The 27,497-nt window shown below is 39.3% G+C and overlaps 1 protein-coding gene across 4 annotated transcripts in view; it reads left to right on the top strand.

Moving 5' to 3' along the window:
- Positions 1–26,172, top strand: part of LOC115129042 (PHD finger protein 14-like) — a 187,619-nt gene extending 161,447 nt beyond the window's left edge. For all 4 annotated transcript variants that reach the window (XM_065017824.1, XM_065017822.1, XM_065017823.1 and 1 more), the window contains one exon: positions 24,652–26,172. In XM_065017824.1, coding sequence (XP_064873896.1) covers positions 24,652–24,732 — 81 coding nt within the window. In that variant the 3' untranslated portion in view covers positions 24,733–26,172. The remainder of the gene's footprint in view (positions 1–24,651) is intronic.
- Positions 26,173–27,497: the final 1,325 nt, after the last annotated feature.

Below are 27,497 nucleotides of genomic sequence, written 5' to 3'. Positions count from 1 at the left end.
ATAGTCTAGAGAGAGAGACTGTACTCTCATGTCCATAATATAATAGTCTAGAGAGAGAGACACTGTACTCTCATGTCCATAATATAATAGTCTAGAGAGAGAGAGACTGTACTCTCATGTCCATAATATAATAGTCTAGAGAGAGAGAGACTGTACTCTCATGTCCATAATATAATAGTCTAGAGAGAGAGAGAGAGAGACTGTACTCTCATGTCCATAATATAATAGTCTAGAGAGAGAGACTGTACTCTCATGTCCATAATATAATAGTCTAGAGAGAGAGAGAGACTGTACTCTCATGTCCATAATATAATAGTCTAGAGAGAGAGAGAGACTGTACTCTCATGTCCATAATATAATAGTCTAGAGAGAGAGACTGTACTCTCATGTCCATAATATAATAGAGAGAGAGAGAGACTGTACTCTCATGTCCATAATATAATAGTCTAGTACTCTCATGTCCATAATATAATAGTCTAGAGAGAGAGAGACTGTACTCTCATGTCATGTCCATAATATAATAGTCTAGAGAGAGAGAGACTGTACTCTCATGTCCATAATATAATAGTCTAGAGAGAGAGAGAGACTGTACTCTCATGTCCATAATATAATAGTCTAGAGAGAGAGAGAGACTGTACTCTCATGTCCATAATATAATAGTCTAGAGAGAGAGAGAGACTGTACTCTCATGTCCATAATATAATAGTCTAGAGAGAGAGACTGTACTCTCATGTCCATAATATAATAGTCTAGAGAGAGAGAGACTGTACTCTCATGTCCATAATATAATAGTCTAGAGAGAGAGAGACACTGTACTCTCATGTCCATAATATAATAGTCTAGAGAGAGACTGTACTCTCCTGTCCATAATATAAGAGAGAGAGAGAGACTGTACTCTCATGTCCATAATATAATAGTCTAGAGAGAGAGAGAGATGTCCATAATATAATAGAGAGAGAGACTGTACTCTCATGTCCATAATATAATAGTCTAGAGAGAGAGAGACTGTACTCTCATGTCCATAATATAATAGTCTAGAGAGAGAGAGAGAGAGAGACTGTACTCTCATGTCCATAATATAATAGTCTAGAGAGAGAGAGACTGTACTCTCATGTCCATAATATAATAGTCTAGAGAGAGAGAGACTGTACTCTCATGTCCATAATATAATAGTCTAGAGAGAGAGAGAGACTACTCTCATGTCCATAATATAATAGTCTACTCTCATGTCCATAATATAATAGTCTAGAGAGAGAGAGACACTGTACTCTCATGTCCATAATATAATAGTCTAGAGAGAGAGAGACTGTACTCTCATGTCCATAATATAATAGTCTAGAGAGAGAGAGACTGTACTCTCATGTCCATAATATAATAGTCTAGAGAGAGAGAGACTACTACTCTCATGTCCATAATATAATAGTCTACTCTCATGTCCATAATATAATAGAGAGAGAGAGACTGTACTCTCATGTCCATAATATAATAGTCTAGAGAGAGAGAGACTGTACTCTCCTGTCCATAATATAATAGTCTAGAGAGAGAAACTGTACTCTCATGTCCATAATATAATAGTCTAGAGAGAGAGACTGTACTCTCATGTCCATAATATAATAGTCTAGAGAGAGAGAGACTGTCCATAATATAATAGTCTACTACTCATGTCCATAATATAATAGTCTAGAGAGAGAGACTGTACTCTCATGTCCATAATATAATAGTCTAGAGAGAGAGAGAGACTGTACTCTCATGTCCATAATATAATAGTCTAGAGAGAGAGAGACTGTACTCTCATGTCCATAATATAATAGTCTAGACTGTACTCTCATGTCCATAATAGAGAGAGACTGTACTCTCATGTCCATAATATAATAGTCTAGAGAGAGAGAGACTGTACTCTCATGTCCATAATATAATAGTCTAGAGAGAGAGAGAGACTGTACTCTCATGTCCATAATATAATAGTCTAGAGAGAGAGAGAGACTGTACTCTCATGTCCATAATATAATAGTCTAGAGAGAGAGAGAGAGAGAGAGACTGTACTCTCATGTCCATAATATAATAGTCTAGAGAGAGAGAAACTGTACTCTCATGTCCATAATATAATAGTCTAGAGAGAGAGAGTACTCTCATGTCCATAATATAATAGTCTAGAGAGAGAGACTGTACTCTCATGTCCATAATATAATAGTCTAGAGAGAGAGACTGTACTCTCATGTCCATAATATAATAGTCTAGAGAGAGAGAGAGACTGTACTCTCATGTCCATAATATAATAGTCTAGAGAGAGAGAGAGAGACTACTCTCATGTCCATAATATAATAGTCTAGAGAGAGAGTGAGAGAGAGACTACTCTCATGTCCATAATATAATAGTCTAGAGAGAGAGACTGTACTCTCATGTTATAATATAATAGTCTAGAGAGAGAACTGTACTCTCATGTCCATAGACTGTACTCTCATGTCCATAATATAATAGTCTAGAGAGAGAGAGACTGTACTCTCATGTCCATAATATAATAGTCTAGAGAGAGAAACTGTACTCTCATGTCCATAATATAATAGTCTAGAGAGAGAAACTGTATCATGTCCATAATATAATAGTCTAGAGAGAGACTGTACTCTCATGTCCATAATATAATAGTCTAGAGAGAGAGAGAGACTACTCTCATGTCCATAATATAATAGTCTAGAGAGAGAGAGACTGTACTCTCATGTCCATAATATAATAGTCTAGAGAGAGAGACTGTACTCTCATGTCCATAATATAATAGTCTAGAGAGAGAGAGAGACTGTACTCTCATGTCCATAATATAATAGTCTAGAGAGAGAGAGTCCATAATATAACTGTACTCTCATGTCCATAATATAATAGTCTAGAGAGAGAGAGACTGACTACTCTCATGTCCATAATATAATAGTCTAGAGAGAGAGAGAGACTGTACTCTCATGTCCATAATATAATAGTCTAGAGAGAGAGAGAGACTACTCTCATGTCCATAATATAATAGTCTAGAGAGAGAGAGAGAGATAATATAATACTCTCATGTCCATAATATAATAGTCTAGAGAGAGAGTCTAGAGAGAGACTGTACTCTCATGTCCATAATATAATAGTCTAGAGAGAGAGAGACTGTACTCTCATGTCCATAATATAATAGTCTAGAGAGAGAGAGACTGTACTCTCATGTCCATAATATAATAGTCTAGAGAGAGAGAGACACTGTACTCTCATGTCCATAATATAATAGTCTAGAGAGAGAGAGACTGTACTCTCATGTCCATAATATAATAGTCTAGAGAGAGAGAGACTGTACTCTCATGTCCATAATATAATAGTCTAGAGAGAGAGAGACTGTACTCTCATGTCCATAATATAATAGTCTAGAGAGAGAGAGAGAGAGAGACTACTCTCATGTCCATAATATAATAGTCTAGAGAGAGAGAGACTGTACTCTCATGTCCATAATATAATAGTCTAGAGAGAGAGAGACTGTACTCTCATGTCCATAATATAATAGTCTAGAGAGAGAGAGAGAGAGACTACTCTCATGTCCATAATATAATAGTCTAGAGAGAGAGAGACTGTACTCTCATGTCCATAATATAATAGTCTAGAGAGAGAGAGACTGTACTCTCATGTCCATAATATAATAGTCTAGAGAGAGAGAGAGATGTCCATAATATAATAGACTACTCTCATGTCCATAATATAATAGTCTAGAGAGAGAGAGACTACTCTCATGTCCATAATATAATAGTCTAGAGAGAGAGAGAGAGAGACTGTACTCTCATGTCCATAATATAATAGTCTAGAGAGAGAGAGACTGTACTCTCATGTCCATAATATAATAGTCTAGAGAGAGAGAGAGAGAGACTACTCTCATGTCCATAATATAATAGTCTAGAGAGAGAGACTGTACTCTCATGTCCATAATATAATAGTAGAGAGAGAGAGAGAGAGACTGTACTCTCATGTCCATAATATAATAGTCTAGAGAGAGAGAGACTGTACTCTCATGTCCATAATATAATAGTCTAGAGAGAGAGAGACTGTACTCTCATGTCCATAATATAATAGTCTAGAGAGAGAGACTGTACTCTCATGTCCATAATATAATAGTCTAGAGAGAGAGAGACTGTACTCTCATGTCCATAATATAATAGTCTAGAGAGAGAGAGAGACTGTACTCTCATGTCCATAATATAATAGTCTAGAGAGAGAGAGAGACTGTACTCATGTCCATAATATAATAGTCTAGAGAGAGAGAAACTGTACTCTCATGTCCATAATATAATAGTCTAGAGAGAGAGAACTGTACTCTCATGTCCATAATATAATAGTCTAGAGAGAGAGAGACTGTACTCTCATGTCCATAATATAATAGTCTAGAGAGAGAGAGACACTGTACTCTCATGTCCATAATATAATAGTCTAGAGAGAGAGAGAGAGAGAGAGAGAGAGAGACTGTACTCTCATGTCCATAATATAATAGTCTAGAGAGAGAGAGAGACTGTACTCTCATGTCCATAATATAATAGTCTAGAGAGAGAAACTGTACTCTCATGTCCATAATATAATAGTCTAGAGAGAGAGACTGTACTCTCCTGTCCATAATATAATAGTCTAGAGAGAGAGAGACACTACTCTCATATTAGTCATGTCCATAATATAATAGTCTAGAGAGAGAGACTGTACTCTCATGTCCATAATATAATAGTCTAGAGAGAGAAACTGTACTCTCATGTCCATAATATAATAGTCTAGAGAGAGAAACTGTACTCTCATGTCCATAATATAATAGTCTAGAGAGAGAGAGAGACTGTACTCTCATGTCCATAATATAATAGTCTAGAGAGAGAGAGACTGTACTCTCCATGTCCATAATATAATAGTCTAGAGAGAGAGAGAGACTACTCTCATGTCCATAATATAATAGTCTAGAGAGAGAGAGAGAGACTACTCTCATGTCCATAATATAATAGTCTAGAGAGAGAGAGACTACTCTCATGTCCATAATATAATAGTCTAGAGAGAGAGAGACTGTACTCTCATGTCCATAATATAATAGTCTAGAGAGAGACTGTACTCTCATGTCCATAATATAATAGTCTAATAGTCTAAGAGAGAGAGAGAGACTGTACTCTCATGTCCATAATAGTCTAGAGAGAGAGAGAGAGAGACTGTACTCTCATGTCCATAATATAATAGTCTAGAGAGAGAGAGAGACTGTACTCTCATGTCCATAATATAATAGTCTAGAGAGAGAGAGAGAGACTACTCTCATGTCCATAATATAATAGTCTAGAGAGAGAGAGAGAGAGACTGTACTCTCATGTCCATAATATAATAGTCTAGAGAGAGAGAGTCCATAATATAATAGAGAGAGAGACTGTACTCTCATGTCCATAATATAATAGTCTAGAGAGAGAGAGACTGTACTCTCATGTCCATAATATAATAGTCTAGAGAGAGAGAGAGACTGTACTCTCATGTCCATAATATAATAGTCTAGAGAGAGAGAGAGACTGTACTCTCATGTCCATAATATAATAGTCTAGAGAGAGAAACTGTACTCTCATGTCCATAATATAATAGTCTAGAGAGAGAGAGACTGTACTCTCATGTCCATAATATAATAGTCTAGAGAGAGAGAGACTGTACTCTCATGTCCATAATATAATAGTCTAGAGAGAGAGAGACTGTACTCTCATGTCCATAATATAATAGTCTAGAGAGAGAAACTGTACTCTCATGTCCATAATATAATAGTCTAGAGAGAGAAACTGTACTCTCATGTCCATAATATAATAGTCTAGAGAGAGAGAGAGAGACTACTCTCATGTCCATAATATAATAGTCTAGAGAGAGAGACTGTACTCTCATGTCCATAATATAATAGTCTAGAGAGAGAAACTGTACTCTCATGTCCATAATATAATAGTCTAGAGAGAGAGAGAGACTGTACTCTCATGTCCATAATATAATAGTCTAGAGAGAGAGACTGTACTCTCATGTCCATAATATAATAGTCTAGAGAGAGAGAGACTGTACTCTCATGTCCATAATATAATAGTCTAGAGAGAGAGACTGTACTCTCATGTCCATAATATAATAGTCTAGAGAGAGAGAGAGACTACTCTCATGTCCATAATATAATAGTCTAGAGAGAGAGAGAGAGAGACTGTACTCTCATGTCCATAATATAATAGTCTAGAGAGAGAGACTGTACTCTCATGTCATAATATAATAGTCTAGAGAGAGAAACTGTACTCTCATGTCCATAATATAATAGTCTAGAGAGAGAAACTGTACTCTCATGTCCATAATATAATAGTCTAGAGAGAGAGAGAGACTGTACTCTCATGTCCATAATATAATAGTCTAGAGAGAGAGAGACTGTACTCTCATGTCCATAATATAATAGTCTAGAGAGAGAGACTGTACTCTCATGTCCATAATATAATAGTCTAGAGAGAGAGAGACTGTACTCTCATGTCCATAATATAATAGTCTAGAGAGAGAGAGAGAGAGACTACTCTCATGTCCATAATATAATAGTCTAGAGAGAGAGAGAGACTGTACTCTCATGTCCATAATATAATAGTCTAGAGAGAGAGAGAGAGAGAGAGAGACTGTACTCTCATGTCCATAATATAATAGTCTAGAGAGAGAGAGAGAGACTGTACTCTCATGTCCATAATATAATAGTCTAGAGAGAGAGACTACTCTCATGTCCATAATATAATAGTCTAGAGAGAGAGACTACTCTCATGTCCATAATATAATAGTCTAGAGAGAGAGAGACTACTCTCATGTCCATAATATAATAGTCTAGAGAGAGAACTGTACTCTCATGTGTACTCTCATGTCCATAATATAATAGTCTAGAGAGAGAGACTGTACTCTCATGTCCATAATATAATAGTCTAGAGAGAGAGAGAGAGAGAGACTGTACTCTCATGTCCATAATATAATAGTCTAGAGAGAGAGAGAGAGAGACTACTCTCATGTCCATAATATAATAGTCTAGAGAGAGAGAGACTGTACTCTCCTGTCCATAATATAATAGTCTAGAGAGAGAGAGAGACTGTACTCTCATGTCCATAATATAATAGTCTAGAGAGAGAGAGAGAGAGAGAGAGAGACTACTCTCATGTCCATAATATAATAGTCTAGAGAGAGAGACTGTACTCTCATGTTATAATATAATAGTCTAGAGAGAGAAACTGTACTCTCATGTCCATAATATAATAGTCTAGAGAGAGAGAGACTGTACTCTCATGTCCATAATATAATAGTCTAGAGAGAGAAACTGTACTCTCCTGTCCATAATATAATAGTCTAGAGAGAGAAACTGTACTCTCATGTCCATAATATAATAGTCTAGAGAGAGAGAGAGACTACTCTCATGTCCATAATATAATAGTCTAGAGAGAGAGAGACTACTCTCATGTCCATAATATAATAGTCTAGAGAGAGAGAGACTGTACTCTCATGTCCATAATATAATAGTCTAGAGAGAGAAACTGTACTCTCATGTCCATAATATAATAGTCTAGAGAGAGAGAGACTACTCTCATGTCCATAATATAATAGTCTAGAGAGAGAGAGACACTGTACTCTCATGTCCATAATATAATAGTCTAGAGAGAGAGAGACACTGTACTCTCATGTCCATAATATAATAGTCTACTACTCTCATGTCCATAATATAATAGTCTAGAGAGAGTACTCTCCTGATAACTAGTACACTCATGTCCATAATATAATAGTCTAGAGAGAGAGAGAGACTACTCTCATGTCCATAATATAATAGTCTAGAGAGAGAGAGAGAGAGAGAGAGAGAGACTACTCTCATGTCCATAATATAATAGTCTAGAGAGAGAGACTACTCTCATGTCCATAATATAATAGTAGAGAGAGAGAGAGAGAGACTACTCTCATGTCCATAATATAATAGTCTAGAGAGAGAGAGAGATACTCTCATGTCCATAATATAATAGTCTAGAGAGAGAGAGACACTGTACTCTCATGTCCATAATATAATAGTCTAGAGAGAGAGAGACACTGTACTCTCATGTCCATAATATAATAGTCTAGAGAGAGAGACTGTACTCTCATGTCCATAATATAATAGTCTAGAGAGAGAGAGAGACTGTACTCTCATGTCCATAATATAATAGAGAGAGAGAGAGAGACTGTACTCTCATGTCCATAATATAATAGTCTAGAGAGAGAAGTACTCTCATGTCCATAATATACTGTACTCTCATGTCCATAATATAATAGTCTAGAGAGAGAGAGAAACTGTACTCTCATGTCCATAATATAATAGTCTCTACTCTCATGTCCATAATATAATAGTCTAGAGAGAGAGAGACTACTCTCATGTCCATAATATAATAGTCTAGAGAGAGAGAGACTGTACTCTCATGTCCATAATATAATAGTCTAGAGAGAGAGAGACTGTACTCTCATGTCCATAATATAATAGTCTAGAGAGAGAGAGAGACTGTACTCTCATGTCCATAATATAATAGTCTAGAGAGAGAGAGACACTGTACTCTCATGTCCATAATATAATAGTCTAGAGAGAGACTGTACTCTCCTGTCCATAATATAATAGTCTAGAGAGAGAGAGACTGTACTCTCATGTCCATAATATAATAGTCTAGAGAGAGAGACTGTACTCTCATGTCCATAATATAATAGTCTAGAGAGAGAGACTGTACTCTCATGTCCATAATATAATAGTCTAGAGAGAGAGACTGTACTCTCATGTCCATAATATAATAGTCTAGAGAGAGAGAGACTGTACTCTCATGTCCATAATATAATAGTCTAGAGAGAGAGAGAGACTGTACTCTCATGTCCATAATATAATAGTCTAGAGAGAGAGACTGTACTCTCATGTCCATAATATAATAGTCTAGAGAGAGAGAGACTGTACTCTCCTGTCCATAATATAATAGTCTCACTCTCATGTCCATAATATAATAGTCTCTAGAGAGAGAGAGACTGTACTCTCATGTCCATAATATAATAGTCTAGAGAGAGAGAGAGTCCATAATATAATAGACTGTACTCTCATGTCCATAATATAATAGTCTAGAGAGAGAGAGACTGTACTCTCATGTCCATAATATAATAGTCTAGAGAGAGAGAGACTACTCTCATGTCCATAATATAATAGTCTAGAGAGAGAGAGACTACTCTCATGTCCATAATATAATAGTCTAGAGAGAGAGAGAGAGACTACTCTCATGTCCATAATATAATAGTCTAGAGAGAGAGAGACACTGTACTCTCATGTCCATAATATAATAGTCTGGAGAGAGAAACTGTACTCTCATGTCCATAATATAATAGTCTAGAGAGAGAGACTGTACTCTCATGTCCATAATATAATAGTCTAGAGAGAGAGAGAGACTGTACTCTCATGTCCATAATATAATAGTCTAGAGAGAGAGAGAGAGACTACTCTCATGTCCATAATATAATAGTCTAGAGAGAGAGAGACTGTACTCTCATGTCCATAATATAATAGTCTAGAGAGAGAGAGAGACTGTACTCTCATGTCCATAATATAATAGTCTAGAGAGAGAGAGAGAGACTACTCTCATGTCCATAATATAATAGTCTAGAGAGAGAGACTGTACTCTCATGTCCATAATATAATAGTCTAGAGAGAGAGAGAGTACTCTCATGTCCATGTCCATAATATAATAGTCTAGAGAGAGAGACTGTACTCTCATGTCCATAATATAATAGTCTAGAGAGAGAGAGAGACTGTACTCTCATGTCCATAATATAATAGTCTAGAGAGAGAGACTGTACTCTCATGTCCATAATATAATAGTCTAGAGAGAGAGAGACTGTACTCTCATGTCCATAATATAATAGTCTAGAGAGAGAGACTGTACTCTCATGTCCATAATATAATAGTCTAGAGAGAGAGAGAGACTGTACTCTCATGTCCATAATATAATAGTCTAGAGAGAGAGAGAGAGACTGTACTCTCATGTCCATAATATAATAGTCTAGAGAGAGAGACTGTACTCTCATGTCCATAATATAATAGTCTAGAGAGAGAGAGAGAAACTGTACTCTCCTGTCCATAATATAATAGTCTAGAGAGAGAGAGAGAGAGACTACTCTCATGTCCATAATATAATATTCTAGAGAGAGAGAGACTGTACTCTCATGTCCATAATATAATAGTCTAGAGAGAGAGACTGTACTCTCATGTCCATAATATAATAGTCTAGAGAGAGAGACTGTACTCTCATGTCCATAATATAATAGTCTAGAGAGAGAGAGAGAGACTACTCTCATGTCCATAATATAATAGTCTAGAGAGAGAGAGACTGTACTCTCATGTCCATAATATAATAGTCTAGAGAGAGAGAGAGACTGTACTCTCATGTCCATAATATAATAGTCTAGAGAGAGAGACTGTACTCTCATGTCCATAATATAATAGTCTAGAGAGAGAGAGAGAGAGAGACTGTACTCTCATGTCCATAATATAATAGTCTAGAGAGAGAGAGAGAGAGACTGTACTCTCATGTCCATAATATAATAGTCTAGAGAGAGAGACTGTACTCTCATGTCCATAATATAATAGTCTAGAGAGAGAGACTGTACTCTCATGTCCATAATATAATAGTAGAGAGAGAGAGAGAGAGACTACTCTCATGTCCATAATATAATAGTCTAGAGAGAGAGACTGTACTCTCATGTCCATAATATAATAGTCTAGAGAGAGAGAGAGACTACTCTCATGTCCATAATATAATAGTCTAGAGAGAGAGACTGTACTCTCATGTCCATAATATAATAGTCTAGAGAGAGAGACTGTACTCTCATGTCCATAATATAATAGTCTAGAGAGAGAGAGACTGTACTCTCATGTCCATAATATAATAGTCTAGAGAGAGAGAGACTGTACTCTCATGTCCATAATATAATAGTCTAGAGAGAGAGAGAGACTGTACTCTCATGTCCATAATATAATAGTCTAGAGAGAGAAACTGTACTCTCATGTCCATAATATAATAGTCTAGAGAGAGAGAGACTGTACTCTCATGTCCATAATATAATAGTCTAGAGAGAGAGAGAGAGACTGTACTCTCATGTCCATAATATAATAGTCTAGAGAGAGAGAGAGACTGTACTCTCATGTCCATAATATAATAGTCTAGAGAGAGAGAGAGACTGTACTCTCATGTCCATAATATAATAGTCTAGAGAGAGAGAGAGACTGTACTCTCATGTCCATAATATAATAGTCTAGAGAGAGAGACTACTCTCATGTCCATAATATAATATTCTAGAGAGAGAGACTGTACTCTCATGTCCATAATATAATATTCTAGAGAGAGAGAGACCACTCTCATGTCCATAATATAATATTCTAGAGAGAGAGAGACTGTACTCTCATGTCCATAATATAATAGTCTAGAGAGAGAGACTGTACTCTCATGTTATAATATAATAGTCTAGAGAGAGAAACTGTACTCTCATGTCCATAATATAATAGTCTAGAGAGAGAGACTGTACTGTCCATAATATAATAGTCTAGAGAGAGAGACTGTACTCTCATGTCCATAATATAATAGTCTAGAGAGAGAGAGACTGTACTCTCATGTCCATAATATAATAGTCTAGAGAGAGAGTCTAGACTACTCTCATGTCCATAATATAATAGTCTAGAGAGAGAGACTGTACTCTCATGTCCATAATATAATAGTCTAGAGAGTACTCTCATGTCCATAATATAATAGTCTAGAGAGAGAGAGAGACTACTCTCATGTCCATAATATAATAGTCTAGAGAGAGAGAGAGAGAGAGACTGTACTCTCATGTCCATAATATAATAGTCTAGAGAGAGAGACTACTCTCATGTCCATAATATAATAGTCTAGAGAGAGTCCATAATATAATACTGTACTCTCATGTCCATAATATAATAGTCTAGAGAGAGAAACTGTACTCTCATGTCCATAATATAATAGTCTAGAGAGAGAAACTGTACTCTCATGTCCATAATATAATAGTCTCTAGAGATGACTCTCATGTCCATAATATAATAGTCTAGAGAGAGAGAGAGACTGTACTCTCATGTCCATAATATAATAGTCTAGAGAGAGAGAGAGACTGTACTCTCATGTCCATAATATAATAGTCTAGAGAGAGAGCTTGACCCTATCCCATGTCCATAATATAATAGTCTAGACCAGAGAGACACTGACTCTCATGTCCATAATAATATAATAGTCTCACTGTACTCTCATCCAATATAATAGTCTGAGAGAGAAACTGTACTCTCCTGTCCATAATATAATAGTCTAGAGAGAGAGACTGCACTCTCCTGTCCATAATAAAGTCTAGAGAGAGAAGACCTACACTATAATATAATAGTCAACAACTGTACTCTCATGTCCATAATATAATAGTCTAGAGAGAGAAACTGTACTCTCATGTCCATAATATTTCTAGAGAGAGAGAGACTTCTCATGTCCATAATATAATAGTCTAGAGAGAGAGAGACTGTACTCTGGCCATGTCCATAATATAATAGTCTAGAAGAGACCTTACTCTCATGTCCATAATATAATAGTCAGGTACTCTCATGTCCATAATATAATAGTCAGAGAGAGTACTCTCATGTCATAATATAATAGTCTGAGACTGTACTCTCATGTCCATAATATAATAGTCTAGAGAGAGAGACTACTCTCATGTCCATAATATAATAGAGAGAGAGACTGTACTCTCATGTCCATAATATAATAGTCTAGAGAGAGAAACTGTACTCTCATGTCCATAATATAATAGTCTAACTATGTCCTCTAAGAGAGAGAGAGAGACTGTACTCTCATGTCCATAATATAATAGTCTAGAGAGAGATACTGTACCTCATGTCCATAATATAATAGTCTAGAGAGAGAGAGTTGGGCAGAGAGAGACTGTACTCTCATGTCCATAATATAATAGTCTAGAGACAGAGACTGTACTCTCATGTCCATAATATAATAGTCTAGAGAGAGAGAAGAGACTGTACTCTCATGTCCAGTCGAGAGAGAGAGAACTGTACTCTCATGTCCATAATATAATAGTCTAGAGAGAGAGGGCTCTGTCCATAATATAATAGTCTAGAGAGACTGTACTCTCATGTCCATAATATAATAGTCTAGAGAGAGAGTCACTTGGCTCTGTCCATAACCTATAATAGTCTAGAGAGAGAAACTCCTATCATTGCTAATAGTCTAGAGAGACACAATTAATCTCTCATGTCCATAATATAATAGTAATCATGTCCATAATATAATAGTCTAGAGAGAGAGACTGTACTCTCATGTCCATAATATAATAGTCTAGAGAGAGAGGCAGATGTCCATAATATAATAGTCTAGAGAGAGAGATCATCACTCTCATGTCCATAATATAATGAACCTCATGTCCATAATATAATAGTCAGAGAGAGAGCTACTCTCCTCCATAATATAATAGTCTAGAGAGAGGACTGCTCTCATGTCCATAATATAATAGTCTAGAGAGAGTTGACTGTCTACTCTCATGTCCATAATATAATAGTCTAGAGAGAGACTGTACTCTCATGTCCATAATATAATAGTCTAGAGAGAGACAGACTACCCTCATGTCCATAATATAATAGTCTAGAGAGAGAGAGGACTGTACTCTCATGTCCATAATATAATAGTCTACAGACAGAGAGAGAGACTACTCTCATGTCCATAATATAATAGTCTAGAGAGAGAGAGTACTCTCATGTCCATAATATAATAGTCTAAGAGGCACTGTACTCTCATGTCCATAATATAATAGTCTAGAGAGATTACTGCTGTACTCTCATGTCCATAATATAATAGTCTAGAGAGCTGTACTCTCATGTCCATAATATAATAGTCCAGAAGAGAGCCCATGTCCATAATATAATCTGGTGTCCATAATATAATAGTCTTCCTGTACTCTCATGTCCATAATCCATCTATAAGTCAGAGAGAGAAGACTGTACTCTCATGTCCATAATATAATAGTCTAGAGAGAGAGAGAGACTGTACTCTCATGTCCATAATATAATAGTCTAGAGAGACCATGGTGTACTCTCATGTCCATAATATAATAGTCTAGAGAGAGAGAGAGAACTACTCTCATGTCCATAATATACTAGTCTAGAGAGAGGCTCATGTCCATAATATAATAGTCAGGCTGTACTCTCATGTCCATAATATAATAGTCAGAGGGCACTCTCATGTCCATAATATAATAGTCTGGCCTGCTCATGTCCATAATATAATACCACTGAGGAACTGTCTCAGTCCATAATATAATAGTCCAGAGAAAACTGTACTCTCATGTCCATAATATAATAGTCTGAAACTGTACCCCATGTCCATAATATAATAGTCTGGTGGAACAAACTCATGTCCATAATATAATAGTCTAGAGAGAGAGACAGTACTCTCATGTCCATAATATAATAGTCTTAGAGAGGAGACACCTGAAATATAATAGTCCCACTCTCATGTTAATATAATAGTCTAGAGAGAGAGAAACTGTACTCTCATGTCCATAATATAATAGTCCCCTCTCATGTCCATAATATAATAGACCTAGATGCACATAATATAATAGTCTAAAGTGAAACTGTACTCCATGTCCATAATATAATAGTCATAGAGAGAGAAACTGACACTCTCATGTCCATAATATAATAGTCTGGATAAGAGCTGTACTCTCATGTCCATAATATAAATGACTTAAATGTCCATAAATGTAAATCTAGAGAGAGAGACTGTACTCTCATGTCCATAATATAATAGTCTAGAGAGAGAGAGAGACTGTACTCCATAATATAATAGTCTCATGTCCATAATATAATAGTCTAGAGAGAGAGACTGTACTCTCATGTCCATAATATAATAGTCTAGAGAGAGAGAGAGAGACTGTACTCTCATGTCCATAATATAATAGTCTAGAGTACTCTCATGTCCATAATATAATAGTCTAGAGAGAGAGAGACTGTACTCTCATGTCCATAATATAATAGTCTAGAGAGAGAGAGACTCTCATGTCCATAATATAATAGTCTCTCTCATGTCCATAATATAATAGTCTAGAGAGAGAGAGACTGTACTCTCATGTCCATAATATAATAGTCTAGAGAGAGAGACTGTACTCTCATGTCCATAATATAATAGTCTAGAGAGAGAGAGACTGTACTCTCATGTCCATAATATAATAGTCTAGAGAGAGAGAGACACTGTACTCTCATGTCCATAATATAATAGTCTAGAGAGAGAGAGACACTGTACTCTCATGTCCATAATATAATAGTCTAGAGAGAGAGAGACACTGTACTCTCATGTCCATAATATAATAGTCTAGAGAGAGAGACACTGTACTCTCATGTCCATAATATAATAGTCTAGAGAGAGAGAGAGACTGTACTCTCATGTCCATAATATAATAGTCTAGAGAGAGAGAGAGACTGTACTCTCATGTCCATAATATAATAGTCTAGAGAGAGAGTCCATAATATAATAGTCTACTGTACTGTACTCTCATGTCCATAATATAATAGTCTAGAGAGAGAGAGAGACACTGTACTCTCATGTCCATAATATAATAGTCTAGAGAGAGAGAGACTGTACTCTCATGTCCATAATATAATAGTCTAGAGAGAGAGAGAGAGAGAGAGACTGTACTCTCATGTCCATAATATAATAGTCTAGAGAGAGAGAGATGTCCATAATATAATAGTACTGTACTCTCATGTCCATAATATAATAGTCTAGAGAGAGAGACTGTACTCTCATGTCCATAATATAATAGTCTAGAGAGAGAGAGAGACTACTCTCATGTCCATAATATAATAGTCTAGAGAGAGAAACTGTACTCTCATGTCCATAATATAATAGTCTAGAGAGAGAGAGAGAGAGAGACTACTCTCATGTCCATAATATAATAGTCTAGAGAGAGAGAGAGACTACTCTCATGTCCATAATATAATAGTCTAGAGAGAGAGAGAGACTGTACTCTCATGTCCATAATATAATAGTCTAGAGAGAGAGACTTCTCTCATGTCCATAATATAATAGTCTAGAGAGAGAGAGAGAGAGACTACTCTCATGTCCATAATATAATAGTCTAGAGAGAGAGAGAGAGAGAGAGACTACTCTCATGTCCATAATATAATAGTCTAGAGAGAGAGAGAGACTACTCTCATGTCCATAATATAATAGTCTAGAGAGAGAGAGAGACTGTACTCTCATGTCCATCATATAATAGTCTAGAGAGAGACTAGTGTAGTGTCCTGTAGTTAGATGACCAGTCAACAGTACAGTACCTCTCTAGTGTCCTGTAGTTAGATGACCAGTCAACAGTACAGTACCTCTCATGTGTTCTGTAGTTAGATGACCAGTCAACAGTACAGTACCTCTCTCTAGTGCCGTGTAGTTAGATGACCAGTCAACAGACCAGTCAACCTCTTTAGTGTAGAGTCCTGTAGTTTAATCACCATATATTACCTCTCTAGGGGTATTTCCCAATAATGAATTATTCCTCCTGACGTGTTCACTACTTGCGACAGTCATTTCCTGTCAAATACGTGGAGGGAAGTGAACAAGTGCACAAGAGAAAGAAGAGATTATTGGAATGCATCTTAGTGCTCTTTCCAGTCCTTCATAGCCACATTCAGCAGTCAACAATCTCTCAAGCTGCCAGGCTTCTCATTGGCTTGTCCTCTGGTCCCTCATGTTCCGCTTCTTTGATGTTTCTGTTGTTTTTATTAGTTCCTGATTTGTTTCTCCTCTCCAGCACTCAGAGATAATGGAGGAGGCACTTGGGCCAATTTGGCCTGCAGATTCCTACCAAGCACTTTAGCCGCTATTTATGATTCCGTGCCACTTTTTAAATGGTTGAAATTGGAAACAGAGAGAAATGACTTCTCTTCCCACCACCACCATATACTTTCCCTGTGAGCATCAGCGCTTATCAAACAGAGGATAAAAAACCTCCCGCTTGTGCATTTTACCTCTGATTAAATTAGACCTGGCCTGGTAGGCTCACCTCAGTATCTGTCACGGCTCACTAAAATGAAATTCCACTTCTCGGAAAGGAAGGGAGATTAATGAATGCCCTTTGTAATAAATGAAATGGGAATCACAAATATGCCCAGTCATGAAATGTAATTGTGCTGCTTTCTGGTAACTGGTTTGGCTGGGCGGTGGTGTGTAGGGAGCAATGGAAAGGAAGACATTAGGAGAGGGAGAAGAGTAGGGAAGAGAGGAGAGGGGAGGGGAGGGAAAAGTGAGGGAGAAGAGGACTGGAGAAGAGAAGAGCGAGGTAGAGGAGGGGAGAGAGGAGAAGAGGCGGAGTGTGTGAGTGAGAGGGGGTTAAATGTAGCGCGTAACGCACAGTCTGAGCAAGCTAATGAAGCGACTGTTTATGACCCAACCAATGCTATTGTGTCCTCACCTGAATGGCAAAAGAGGCTTTAAAACACACCAGTACACACCAGTACACACACACACACACACACACACACACACACACACACACACACACACACACACACACACACACACACACACACACACACACACACACACACACACACACACACACACACACACACACACACACACACATTCACGCTCATAACCTCCCACTCTCATACACACACACATTCACACTCATAACCTCCCACTCTCATACACACACACACATTCACGCTCATAACCTCCCACTCTCATACACACACACACTTATACACATATTCATGCTCAAACATTGACACACATGCACACACGACTCATCAGACACACAGCTCTTCACACACAGGCACACAGCTCTTCACACAGACACACAACTTCACACACACACAACTTTTCACACACAGGCACACAGCTCTTCACACACAGCTCTTCACACACAGGCACCCAGCTCTTCAGGCACACAGCTCTTCGCACACAGGCACACAGCTCTTCAGGCACACAGCTCTTCGCACACAGGCACACAGCTCTTCACACACAGACACACAACTCTTCACACACAGACACACAACTCTTCACACACAGACACACAGCTCTTGACACACAGCTCTTCACACACAGGCACACAGCTCTTCACACAGACACACGACTCTTCATTGGCTTAATCCATTTGTTTTGTGCCATTGGAATTGAAACATCTTTATGAAAAAATAGTGTTTGATGACTATGAATACACACAGGGCTTCACACCAGTGTGTGTCTGCCTGTGTGTGCTCTTTTTTGGTCTTTAGTTTGGGTCACATGAGGTGTTTTGATCGGTAGTTATTTGTGTGCTTTAATGTTGTTCACACTGTGGGTGTTTTCATGTGGCTCTAGGAGCATCAATACCTTGCTGGGATGCTGTGAACCCCCCAGAACCACCCAGCAGCACCTATCAAAGAAACCCAGTACCATAGCACTGCTTCCTCCACCACACACACACACACACACACAGTGCACCACAGACAACCACACTACTAAATACAATAAAAGCAGAAAACACGATAAGGAAAATAAGTCATACTAATTAGCTGCTAATTCTTTTGAGGACTGCGCCGGCTTGATAAAGGACCAGTGCTAAAGCTCATTAAAGAATGAGACATGCAGCGTTGGACATTTACATTTTCTTTTACAGCATTATTTTTAATCCCGCTTTATGAAGTTGCCTGCATGGCGTGTGTGGGCGGGAGGGAGGGAGTGAGGAGGGGGGGTGCTTCACTCGTCTTTTAGAGCAATGTCGTTCTTCCTACCAGGCAGCGGGGGTCTCAGCCTCATGCACATTAGCAGCTCCATGAGCCTTTGTTGCCACCTAGGGTTCACTTCTGTCCTCTCTTTGCTCTCCTCCTCCTCTCCTCCTTGCTCTCCTTGTGGGGGGAGTAGTCTCCCTGTTTCTCTCTCTTCCCCTCCTCTCTACCCTCCTTCTTTCCTCTCCTCCTCCTCTCCTTCTCCTGTGTGGGGGGAGTAGTCTCCCTGTTTCTCTCTCTCCCCCCCCTCTCTACCCACCTTCTCTCCTCTCCTCCTCCTCTCCTTCCAGACTCACATGTTGAGAGCAGCAGTAGCAGTGTGTGAGAAAGCAGGAGCGCGGTGGACGACAGGCTCTGCATGCCCTTTAAGAACACCAAACTCAATTAGAATAAAAAGTATGGCATTTCATTATCATCTGTATATGCTGCTGGTGCCAGAGGGCTGGGGACCCATGGAGAGCTCTCCCTTCCTGTCTCTCTCTTTCTCCCATCCCCTCCATCCCCCTACCTCTCTTCCAGAGGGTAGGGATGGAGATATGCCAGAGCCTGTCAGTTTCTCCCTCTTATCCCCTCTTCCTCCACTGCTCTCTCCCTTTCACCAGACCCTCTGAGACATCTTTCTGGTGGCTCTCTGCCTCTCCATTCTGCTCCTCACAGAGCAAATATCACTCTGTCTGTCAGGGACCCTGACACAAGGCTGGACCCACTATCTCACTCTCCTGTTTCTGTTACGGAACAGGCCCAGGGTTTCTCCTAGCTTGGTGCCAGATCTAATGGCCGTGGTCATAATGGAAAGGGTACACCACAGCATAGAGTTGTGGTTAGTTACTTGTCCTCCATTTCCAATGGCGTCTCTAATGAATCCCACAGCAGTGATAGTAATGATCATATCAGCACGTTTCTATGTTTCTATTGGCCATCTCTCTCCTTAGTTCCTTCAGTATATATTGTGTAGTGCCGTCATACTCCTGGGAGGGAGGTGGATGGAGGGGAGAGGAGGAGATTAGCAGCAGGCCCTGCAAATCAGTCCCCAAGAGGCCAGGAACAGGGGTGTCTCCCCTCCCCCTTCTCTCCAGGGACAGACACTACATCAAGGAAGGAGAAAGAGGGAGAGCGAGAGAGATCTGCCTGGGGATGTGATAGTGAATGGTACCACAGGTAATTGGAAAATTGGCAGGCTTGTCAGAGAGATTTGGTGGATGGCACAGGCCGATATGTACGGCGGCCGGGGTTCACAACATGTCGTCCCCGGCAACGATAGATTTATATCGGCCCACAAGGACCGAGCGGAGGAGGGAAGTAGAGAAGTATCCTGAGTTCAGGAAAAAGTAAGGCATTTTTCACCAGGGGCAGGCTGCATATCAAAAGTGTGTCCAGAGAGGTGCAGACACAGACAAGGTTTGTGTGAGTTACAGGGTGATATATGAACCAGAACTAAACTCTGGCCCCTGGTTGATTTATGACTCCACAGTTACTGTCTTATAGTTAACAAGCCTGGGGGATCCTGCTACGTAGTTAGGCTGTGTCCCAATTGGCACCCTAGTCCCAGTTCACCCTATTCACCGGGCCAATAGGGAGGGCCCATAGGGCTCTGGATAAAAGTAGTGTACTAGATAGGTGAAAAGGTGCCATTTGGGACGCATCCTTAGATACTGTATGTGGCGAGAGATACTCTGAATACCTGGGAGGGGGCTTGATGTTTAGATACTCAATTCGCCCAATTAGCTGCTGTTGAAGTGCACTTGGGAGGTTTGGGAGATTTGCTCTTGTGTTATAATAAATACCATAGGAAATAGGGTTATGGATGAAGACTCATAAAAACAAAATAATCGTCATAACAAAGTTATTTTTTTGTGGAACGAACAGATGACTGAACGGCCGGGCATTCGTGAGGTTGAGTCCAAACTTTGTTGCTCCTTGCTGAAACAAGCAAGGTGTTGTAGCAAACCAGTCTTCAGTTGCCTAGACAATGCCCCCCTCCCTACAGCAGCAGCACATGAATTCAGGAACTGAGGAGAGGAGAGAATGTGCATCTTAGAAAGAAAATATATATATCCAGTACCAGTCAAAAGTTTGGACACACCTTCTCATTCATTTTCTACATAGTAGAATAATAGTGAAGACATCAAAACTATGAAATAACACATATGGAATCAAGTAGTAAGCAAATAAGTGTTAAATAAATCTAAATCTATTTCATATTTGAGATTCTTCAAAGTAGCCACCCTTTGCCTTGATGACAGCTTGAAACACTCTTGGCATTCTCTCAACCAGCTTCATGAGGTAATCACCTGGAATGCATTTAAATTAACAGGTGTGCCTTATTAAAAGTTAATTTGTGGAATGTCTTTCCTTCTTAATGCGTTTGAGTCAATCAGTTGTGTTGTGACAAGGTAGGGGTGGTATCCAGAAGATAGCCCTATTTGGTAAAAGAGTAAGTCCATATTATGGCAAGAACAGCTGAAATAAGCAAAGAGAAATGACAGTCCATCATTAATTTAAGACATGAAGGTCAGTCAATCTGGCAAATTTAATGAACTTTGAAAGTTTCTTCAAGTGCAGTCACAAAAAACATCAAGCGCTATGATGAAACTGGCTCTCATGAGGACCGCCACAGGAAAGGAAGACCCAGAGTTACCTCTGCTGCAGAGGATAAGTTCATTAGAGTTAATTGCACCTCAGATGACAGCCCAAATAAATGCTTCACAGAGTTCAAGTAACAGACACATCTCAACCACAACTGTTCAGAGGAGACTGTGTAAATCAGGCCTTCATGGTTGAATTGCTGCAATGAAACCACTACTAAAGGACACTAATAATAATACGAAGAGACTTTCTTGGGCCAAGAAACACGAGCAATGGACAGTAGACCAGTGGAAATCGGTCCTTTGGTCTGATGATTCTAAATTTCACATTTTTGGTTCCAACCTCCGTGTCTTTGTGAGACGCAGAGTAGGTGAACGGATGATCCCCGCATGTGGGGTTCCCACTGTGAAGCATGGAGGAGAAGGTGTGATGGTGTGGGGGTACTTTGCTGGTGAAACTGTCTGATATTTATTTAGAATTCAAGGCACAGTTAACCAGCATGGCTACCACAGAATTCTGCATCGATACGCCATCCCATCTGGTTTGCACTTAGCTGGACTATCATTTGTTTTTCAACAGGACAATGACCCAAAACACACCTCCCACCTAAGGGCTATTTGACCAAGAAGGACCTGGCCTCCACAATCACCCGACCTCATCCAAATTGAGATGGTTTGGGATGAGTTGGACCGCAGAGTGAAGGAAAAGCAGCCAACAAGTTCTCAGCATATGTGGGAACACCTTCAAGACTGTTGGAAAAGCATTCCTCATGAAGCTGGTTGAGAGAATGCCAAGAGTGTGCAAAGCTGCCATCAAGGCAACGGGTGGCTACTTTGAAGAATCTCAAATATAAAATATACTTTGATTTGTTTCATTATTTTTGGTTACTACATGATTCCATATGTTATTTCATAGTTTTGATGTCTTCACTATTATTCTACAATGTAGAAAATAGTACTATTTAAGAAAAACCCTTGAATGAGTAGGTGTGTCCAAACTTTTTACTGGTACTGTAAATATACAGTGCATTCGGAAAGTATTCAGACCCATTGACTTTTTCCACATTTTGTTACATTACAGCCTTATTCTAAAATGTATTAAATTGTTTTTTCCCCTCATCAATCTACACACAATACCCCATAATTACAAAGCAAAAACAGATTTTTAGAATAAAATAAATCACATTTACGTAAGTATTCAGAACCTTTACTCAGGTACCTTGTTGAAGCACCTTCGGCAGCGATTACAGCCTTGAGTCTTCTTGGGTATGACGCTACAAGCTTGGCACACCTGTAAGTCATGTTGGATGGGGAGCGTCGCTGCACAGCTATTTTCAGGTCTGTCTAGAGATGTTCAATTGGGTTCAAGTCCGGGCTCTGTCTGGGCCACTCAGGGACATTCAGAGACTTGTCCCAAAGCCCTCATGCTTTGTCTTGGCTGTGTGCTTAGGGTCATTGTCTTGTTGGAAGGTGAACCTTCGCCCCAGTCTGAGGTCCTGAGCGCTCTGGAGCACGTTTTCATCAAGGATCTCTCTGTACATAACTCTGTTCATCTTTCCTTCAATCCTGACTAGTCTGACTAGTCTCCACCGCGGAAAGACATCCCCACAACATGATGCTGCTACCACCATGCTTCACCATAGGGATGGTGCCAGGTTTCCTCCAGGCGTGATGCTTGGCATTCAGACCAAAGAGTTCCATCTTGGTTTCATCAGACCAGAGAATCTTGTTTCTCATGGTCTGAGAGTCCTTTAGGTGCCTTCTGGCAAACTCCAAGCGGGCTGTCATGTGCCTTTTACTGAGTTGCCTCCATCTAGCCACTCTACCATAAAGACATGATTGGTGGAGTGTTGCAGAGATGGTTGTCCTTCTGGAAGGTTCTCCCATCTCCACAGAGGAACTCTGGAGCTCTGTCAGAGTGACCATCAGGTTTTTGGTCACCTCCCTGACCAAGGCCCTTCTCCCCCGATTGCTCAGTTTGGCCGGGTGGGCAGATCTAGGAAGAGTCTTGGCAGTTCCAAACTTTTTAGAATGATGGAAGCCACTGTGTTCTTGGGGACTTTCAATGCTGCAGACATTTTTTAGTACCCTTCCCCAGATTTGTGCCTCTACACAATCTTGTCCCAGAGCTCTACGGACAATTCCTTCGACCACATGGCTTGGTTTTTGCTCTGACATGCACTGTCAACTGTGGGACTTTATATAGACAGGTGTGTGCCTTTCCAAATCATGTCCAATCAATTGATTTTACCACAGGTCTACTCCAATCAAGTTGTAGAAACATCTCAAGGATGATCAATGGAAACAAGTTGCACCTGGGCTCAATTTCAAGTCTCATAGTAAAGGGTTTGAATAGTTATAAATAAGTAAATAAGGTATTTCTGTTTTTAATTTTTAATAAATTAGCAAAAATTCTAAAAACCTGTTTTCGCTTTGTCATTGTGAGGTATTGCGTGTAGATTGATGAGGGAAAAATTTAATCAATTTTAGATTAAGGCCCTTAATCTCAATACTTTGTTGGCAAAGTATTGAGATTAACAAAAGTTTTTGACCAAATACTCATTTTCCACCATAATTTGCAAATAAATTCATTAAAAATCCTACAATGTGATTTTCTGGATTTTTTTTCTCATTTTGTCTGTCATAGTTGAAGTGTAACTATGATGAAAATTACAGGCCTCGATCATCTTTTTAAGTGGGAGTACTTGCACAATTGGTGGCTGACTAAATACTTTTTTGCCCCACGGTACATACACACGAACGTGCAGATGGACAGACCTACATGAGGTGTAGGCCTAGTGTAGATTCTTGGTGTGGATGTAAAGGCCCGCTGTTTCTAACAGTGTGTATAGTGTGTAGATGTGGTTCTAACTCAGTGTGTATATTAACCTCTAGAGATGGAGATAATTGCATCTGTCAGAGTCGTTTAGTCACTGTTGCTGCTGTCGCCTGCCCCCTCTGGGCCCAGCCTCTCTACAGCTCTATGTTTTAATAGGAAATGGCTGCTGAGCAGTGTTGTTAGCAGGGAAGTCAGCACTAACTAACACCGGCACGACACTAACCTACCAACACTAACTACTTATCCCTGTTGGTATTTTGACAGACCTTTCTAAAAATCTAATTTGTGGTTGTGAGTTAGGATGTGATTTGTCCAACTATGGTCTAAAGGACTTTGATATGTTTCACCTTCTACAGACCCATTTTGGGGACTTTGAATATTCTGTGTTGATCCGATTTATACATTGTTTTATGTTTCAGGAGGAACATGAGGACGAAGAGGACGATTCTGTCCAAGAGGAAACGACAGAGCACAAATTCCCAACCGAAATTCCCAACTGAAACAAAACAGTTTTACCACATCTTGAGCACAATGATCAAATGTTAGTGGTCACCGGATGGTCAGTGTCGTCAATTCCGCTTGAAAGATCTGTAGCAAACAGGACAGTCTGCAGTGTCTCACCGTTTTACTGCCATTACTGCTTATCTCTAGCCTGGTCCCAGATCTGTTTGTGCTTTTTTGCAGCACAACCACAAGATGGCCCAAACAGATCTGGGACCATGCTAACTCATCTTTTCTCTTCAGTAAGATATGGGACAGAGCACAGAGGTACTACCCACGTTAGTTTTGTAGCCAGAGGAACAGTATATTTTAGAGAACAGAATGCATTTGGTTATCTTTTAGAGGGAATAGTTTTTATTTTCAAACGGGACAGGGCTGAACCCTCACACTCGCTATGGTAACTGGAGATGTCACTGATATGTAGGTTTTATCATATAAATATACAATCTAGAATCTATTCTAGGTTATATATTCTAAAATGTTTTTCTATGGTTTGTATATAAGAACTTAATGAAAAAGCACATCAATGTATTCTGACAGAGACGGTTTTCATTCAGTGGGGCCCAGTAATAGATTTGTGTTTTCAGGGGCATCCATCCTGGATTTAATTTGCAGCAGAGATGAAATCAAATAAATATAAAACCCAGGGAAAGTGCCTGGCTGGACCAGTCCAGTCAGACTGTTAAAGGATATGTGCCTGCTTGATGTTTTTATGAACTTGACCAACCAAACTTTTTCCCTCAGATCTATTTTCATACACTAATCAGAATACAGTGTGATGTTCTCAGTAGTCTGTTCCCAGATCTGTTTGTGCTGTCACAAACAAGAAGAGTTGGCTGCATTAGAGTTGGCTGCACAGCACCAACAGATCTGGGATCTTGCTATATTTTCAATGCCCGGCTTACATACACTGTTGAGTATTCAGTGGTGTCGAGTATTTCTTATACAATCTCTCATCACCGTTGAATTGAAATAGTTTTGCCATACAGGTCTTGTATCACTTCTGTTTTGGTGCTATTTGGTCTAGTTTTAGTTTTATATTTGTATGCATTTATGTTCATACTGTCTGACATGTCAGTAACCTTATACACATGATGTGGCCTGTTGGTAGCACAATCCATTTGACGTCAGCGATCCTCTTTGTTTGTGGCCGCTCTACAAGTCAAAGGAAACAAACACAAGTAGGATTTCTTAGGCTTTTAACACAAGCTGTCTAGAAACTACAATCAACATGTTTTGCCTTTGATTTGCCTGTTTAAGTGCTACCAATGTATTATTCTATGTTTTGATTTAACATGAACGCAACAAGGAAAATGTCATGGTTTTTTGTTTTTCCTGGGGGAGATATGCACTTGCCAAGAGTATGTATTTAGATACTTTGGAAATGTTTAAATGCCAATTAACTTCATTTCCACAAATATATGATGTTTTTAATATCGTCTCTGTCTCTATGACATTCATTCAATTTGACTTTGTCAACATCAAAAAAGAACCCTCCTTATACAAAGCTTTGGGACAACTGCAGTCATAAAAATGAGAAAGGAAATTGCAACCATTCTGCTTGATAATTTCACATTAAATATATATAGGGAATAGGGTGCCATTTGGGATCCATGCTAGATCCTAGCCTACAGTAATGGAGTGTTGCGTAGGACCAGAGACAGCACAGTGACTCCTCTGTGTTCCTTGGGTCATAATGTGTTGCTCTATATTATTTATCCTCACAAAGGACTCTCAGCCCCATTTAAACTGCAGTCATGTGCCAGCACTAGTAGGGGGTGGTGCTCCACACACACTCATGCTTATCTTTACAATCCTCCGAACATTTATACACAAACGCACACTCTTCCTCCCCCCTCTTCCTTCCTTTAGTCTCTCTTTCTTTTCTCCTTTCTGTCTGCTTCTCTGTCCCTCTCACACACATTCATATACAAAAAGATTGAAAAATGAAACGCTGTCAGATGGATCTTTATATTTTATCGCCTCACAAACCCCTGTCCCCATCCCCCATGTCAAGGCGGGGAGAAGCATCCAGGCATTAATTCATTGAGGGGTGTAATGCCAATTTGTTTCAAAAAGGAACTATTCATTTTCCCATGTCAGGGAGGCAGGAGGGAAGCCCTGTACAGCCGCTGAACCGTGAAAGACATTATCTGGAGGGCCTGTGTCTCTCCTTTTTGTGGGAGGAAAAGAGAGAGAAGAGTGTGTGTGTGTCCCTCGTTCAGGAAAAGGAAGAGACATGTTACAATGCTCTTTGATGGGAGGGGCGGCTGGTGCCGGCAGACGATAGAGCCGGGCCTCCCGCCTCCGTTTTCCCAGCATGCCGTCTGAGAAGGATGTCATTAGGCCTGCAATAACAGCGATGGGCACGTTAATGACAGTGGCCCGCTCCGTTGCCTCTTGCTCCGCCAATCTGTGTGCGTGCCCCGCCAATCTCTCGTCTACACTCCTATCTACAGTCGCAGCACAGGTCTTAAAAGTCCTTATACAGATCAACAGCCAGCTGTCTAGAGCAAAAGAGAAGAATGAACAAAGCACTCATGTATGAATGTTTCTTTATGTGTGGCCATACATAGATGGCGGATTTCAGACGTTTGAAAAGGTCCTGAGAACATTGATATATGCAGGGGCGCAACTTTCACTGGGAATGGGGGGGGGATGCCCCTCCCCAACACATTCTGAAATTGCCTTTTGGTCCCCACAGTTTTATCATTGGAATGTGATACAAAACAAGGCAACAGTGTGATTTAGGACCATGCGGACA

Source organism: Oncorhynchus nerka, linkage group LG4 (assembly GCF_034236695.1).
Source record: "Oncorhynchus nerka isolate Pitt River linkage group LG4, Oner_Uvic_2.0, whole genome shotgun sequence".
NCBI classification, from domain to species: Eukaryota; Metazoa; Chordata; class Actinopteri; order Salmoniformes; family Salmonidae; genus Oncorhynchus; species Oncorhynchus nerka.
Note: the sequence above shows the minus strand (reverse complement) of the source record. Positions and strands in the feature narration are given on the sequence as shown.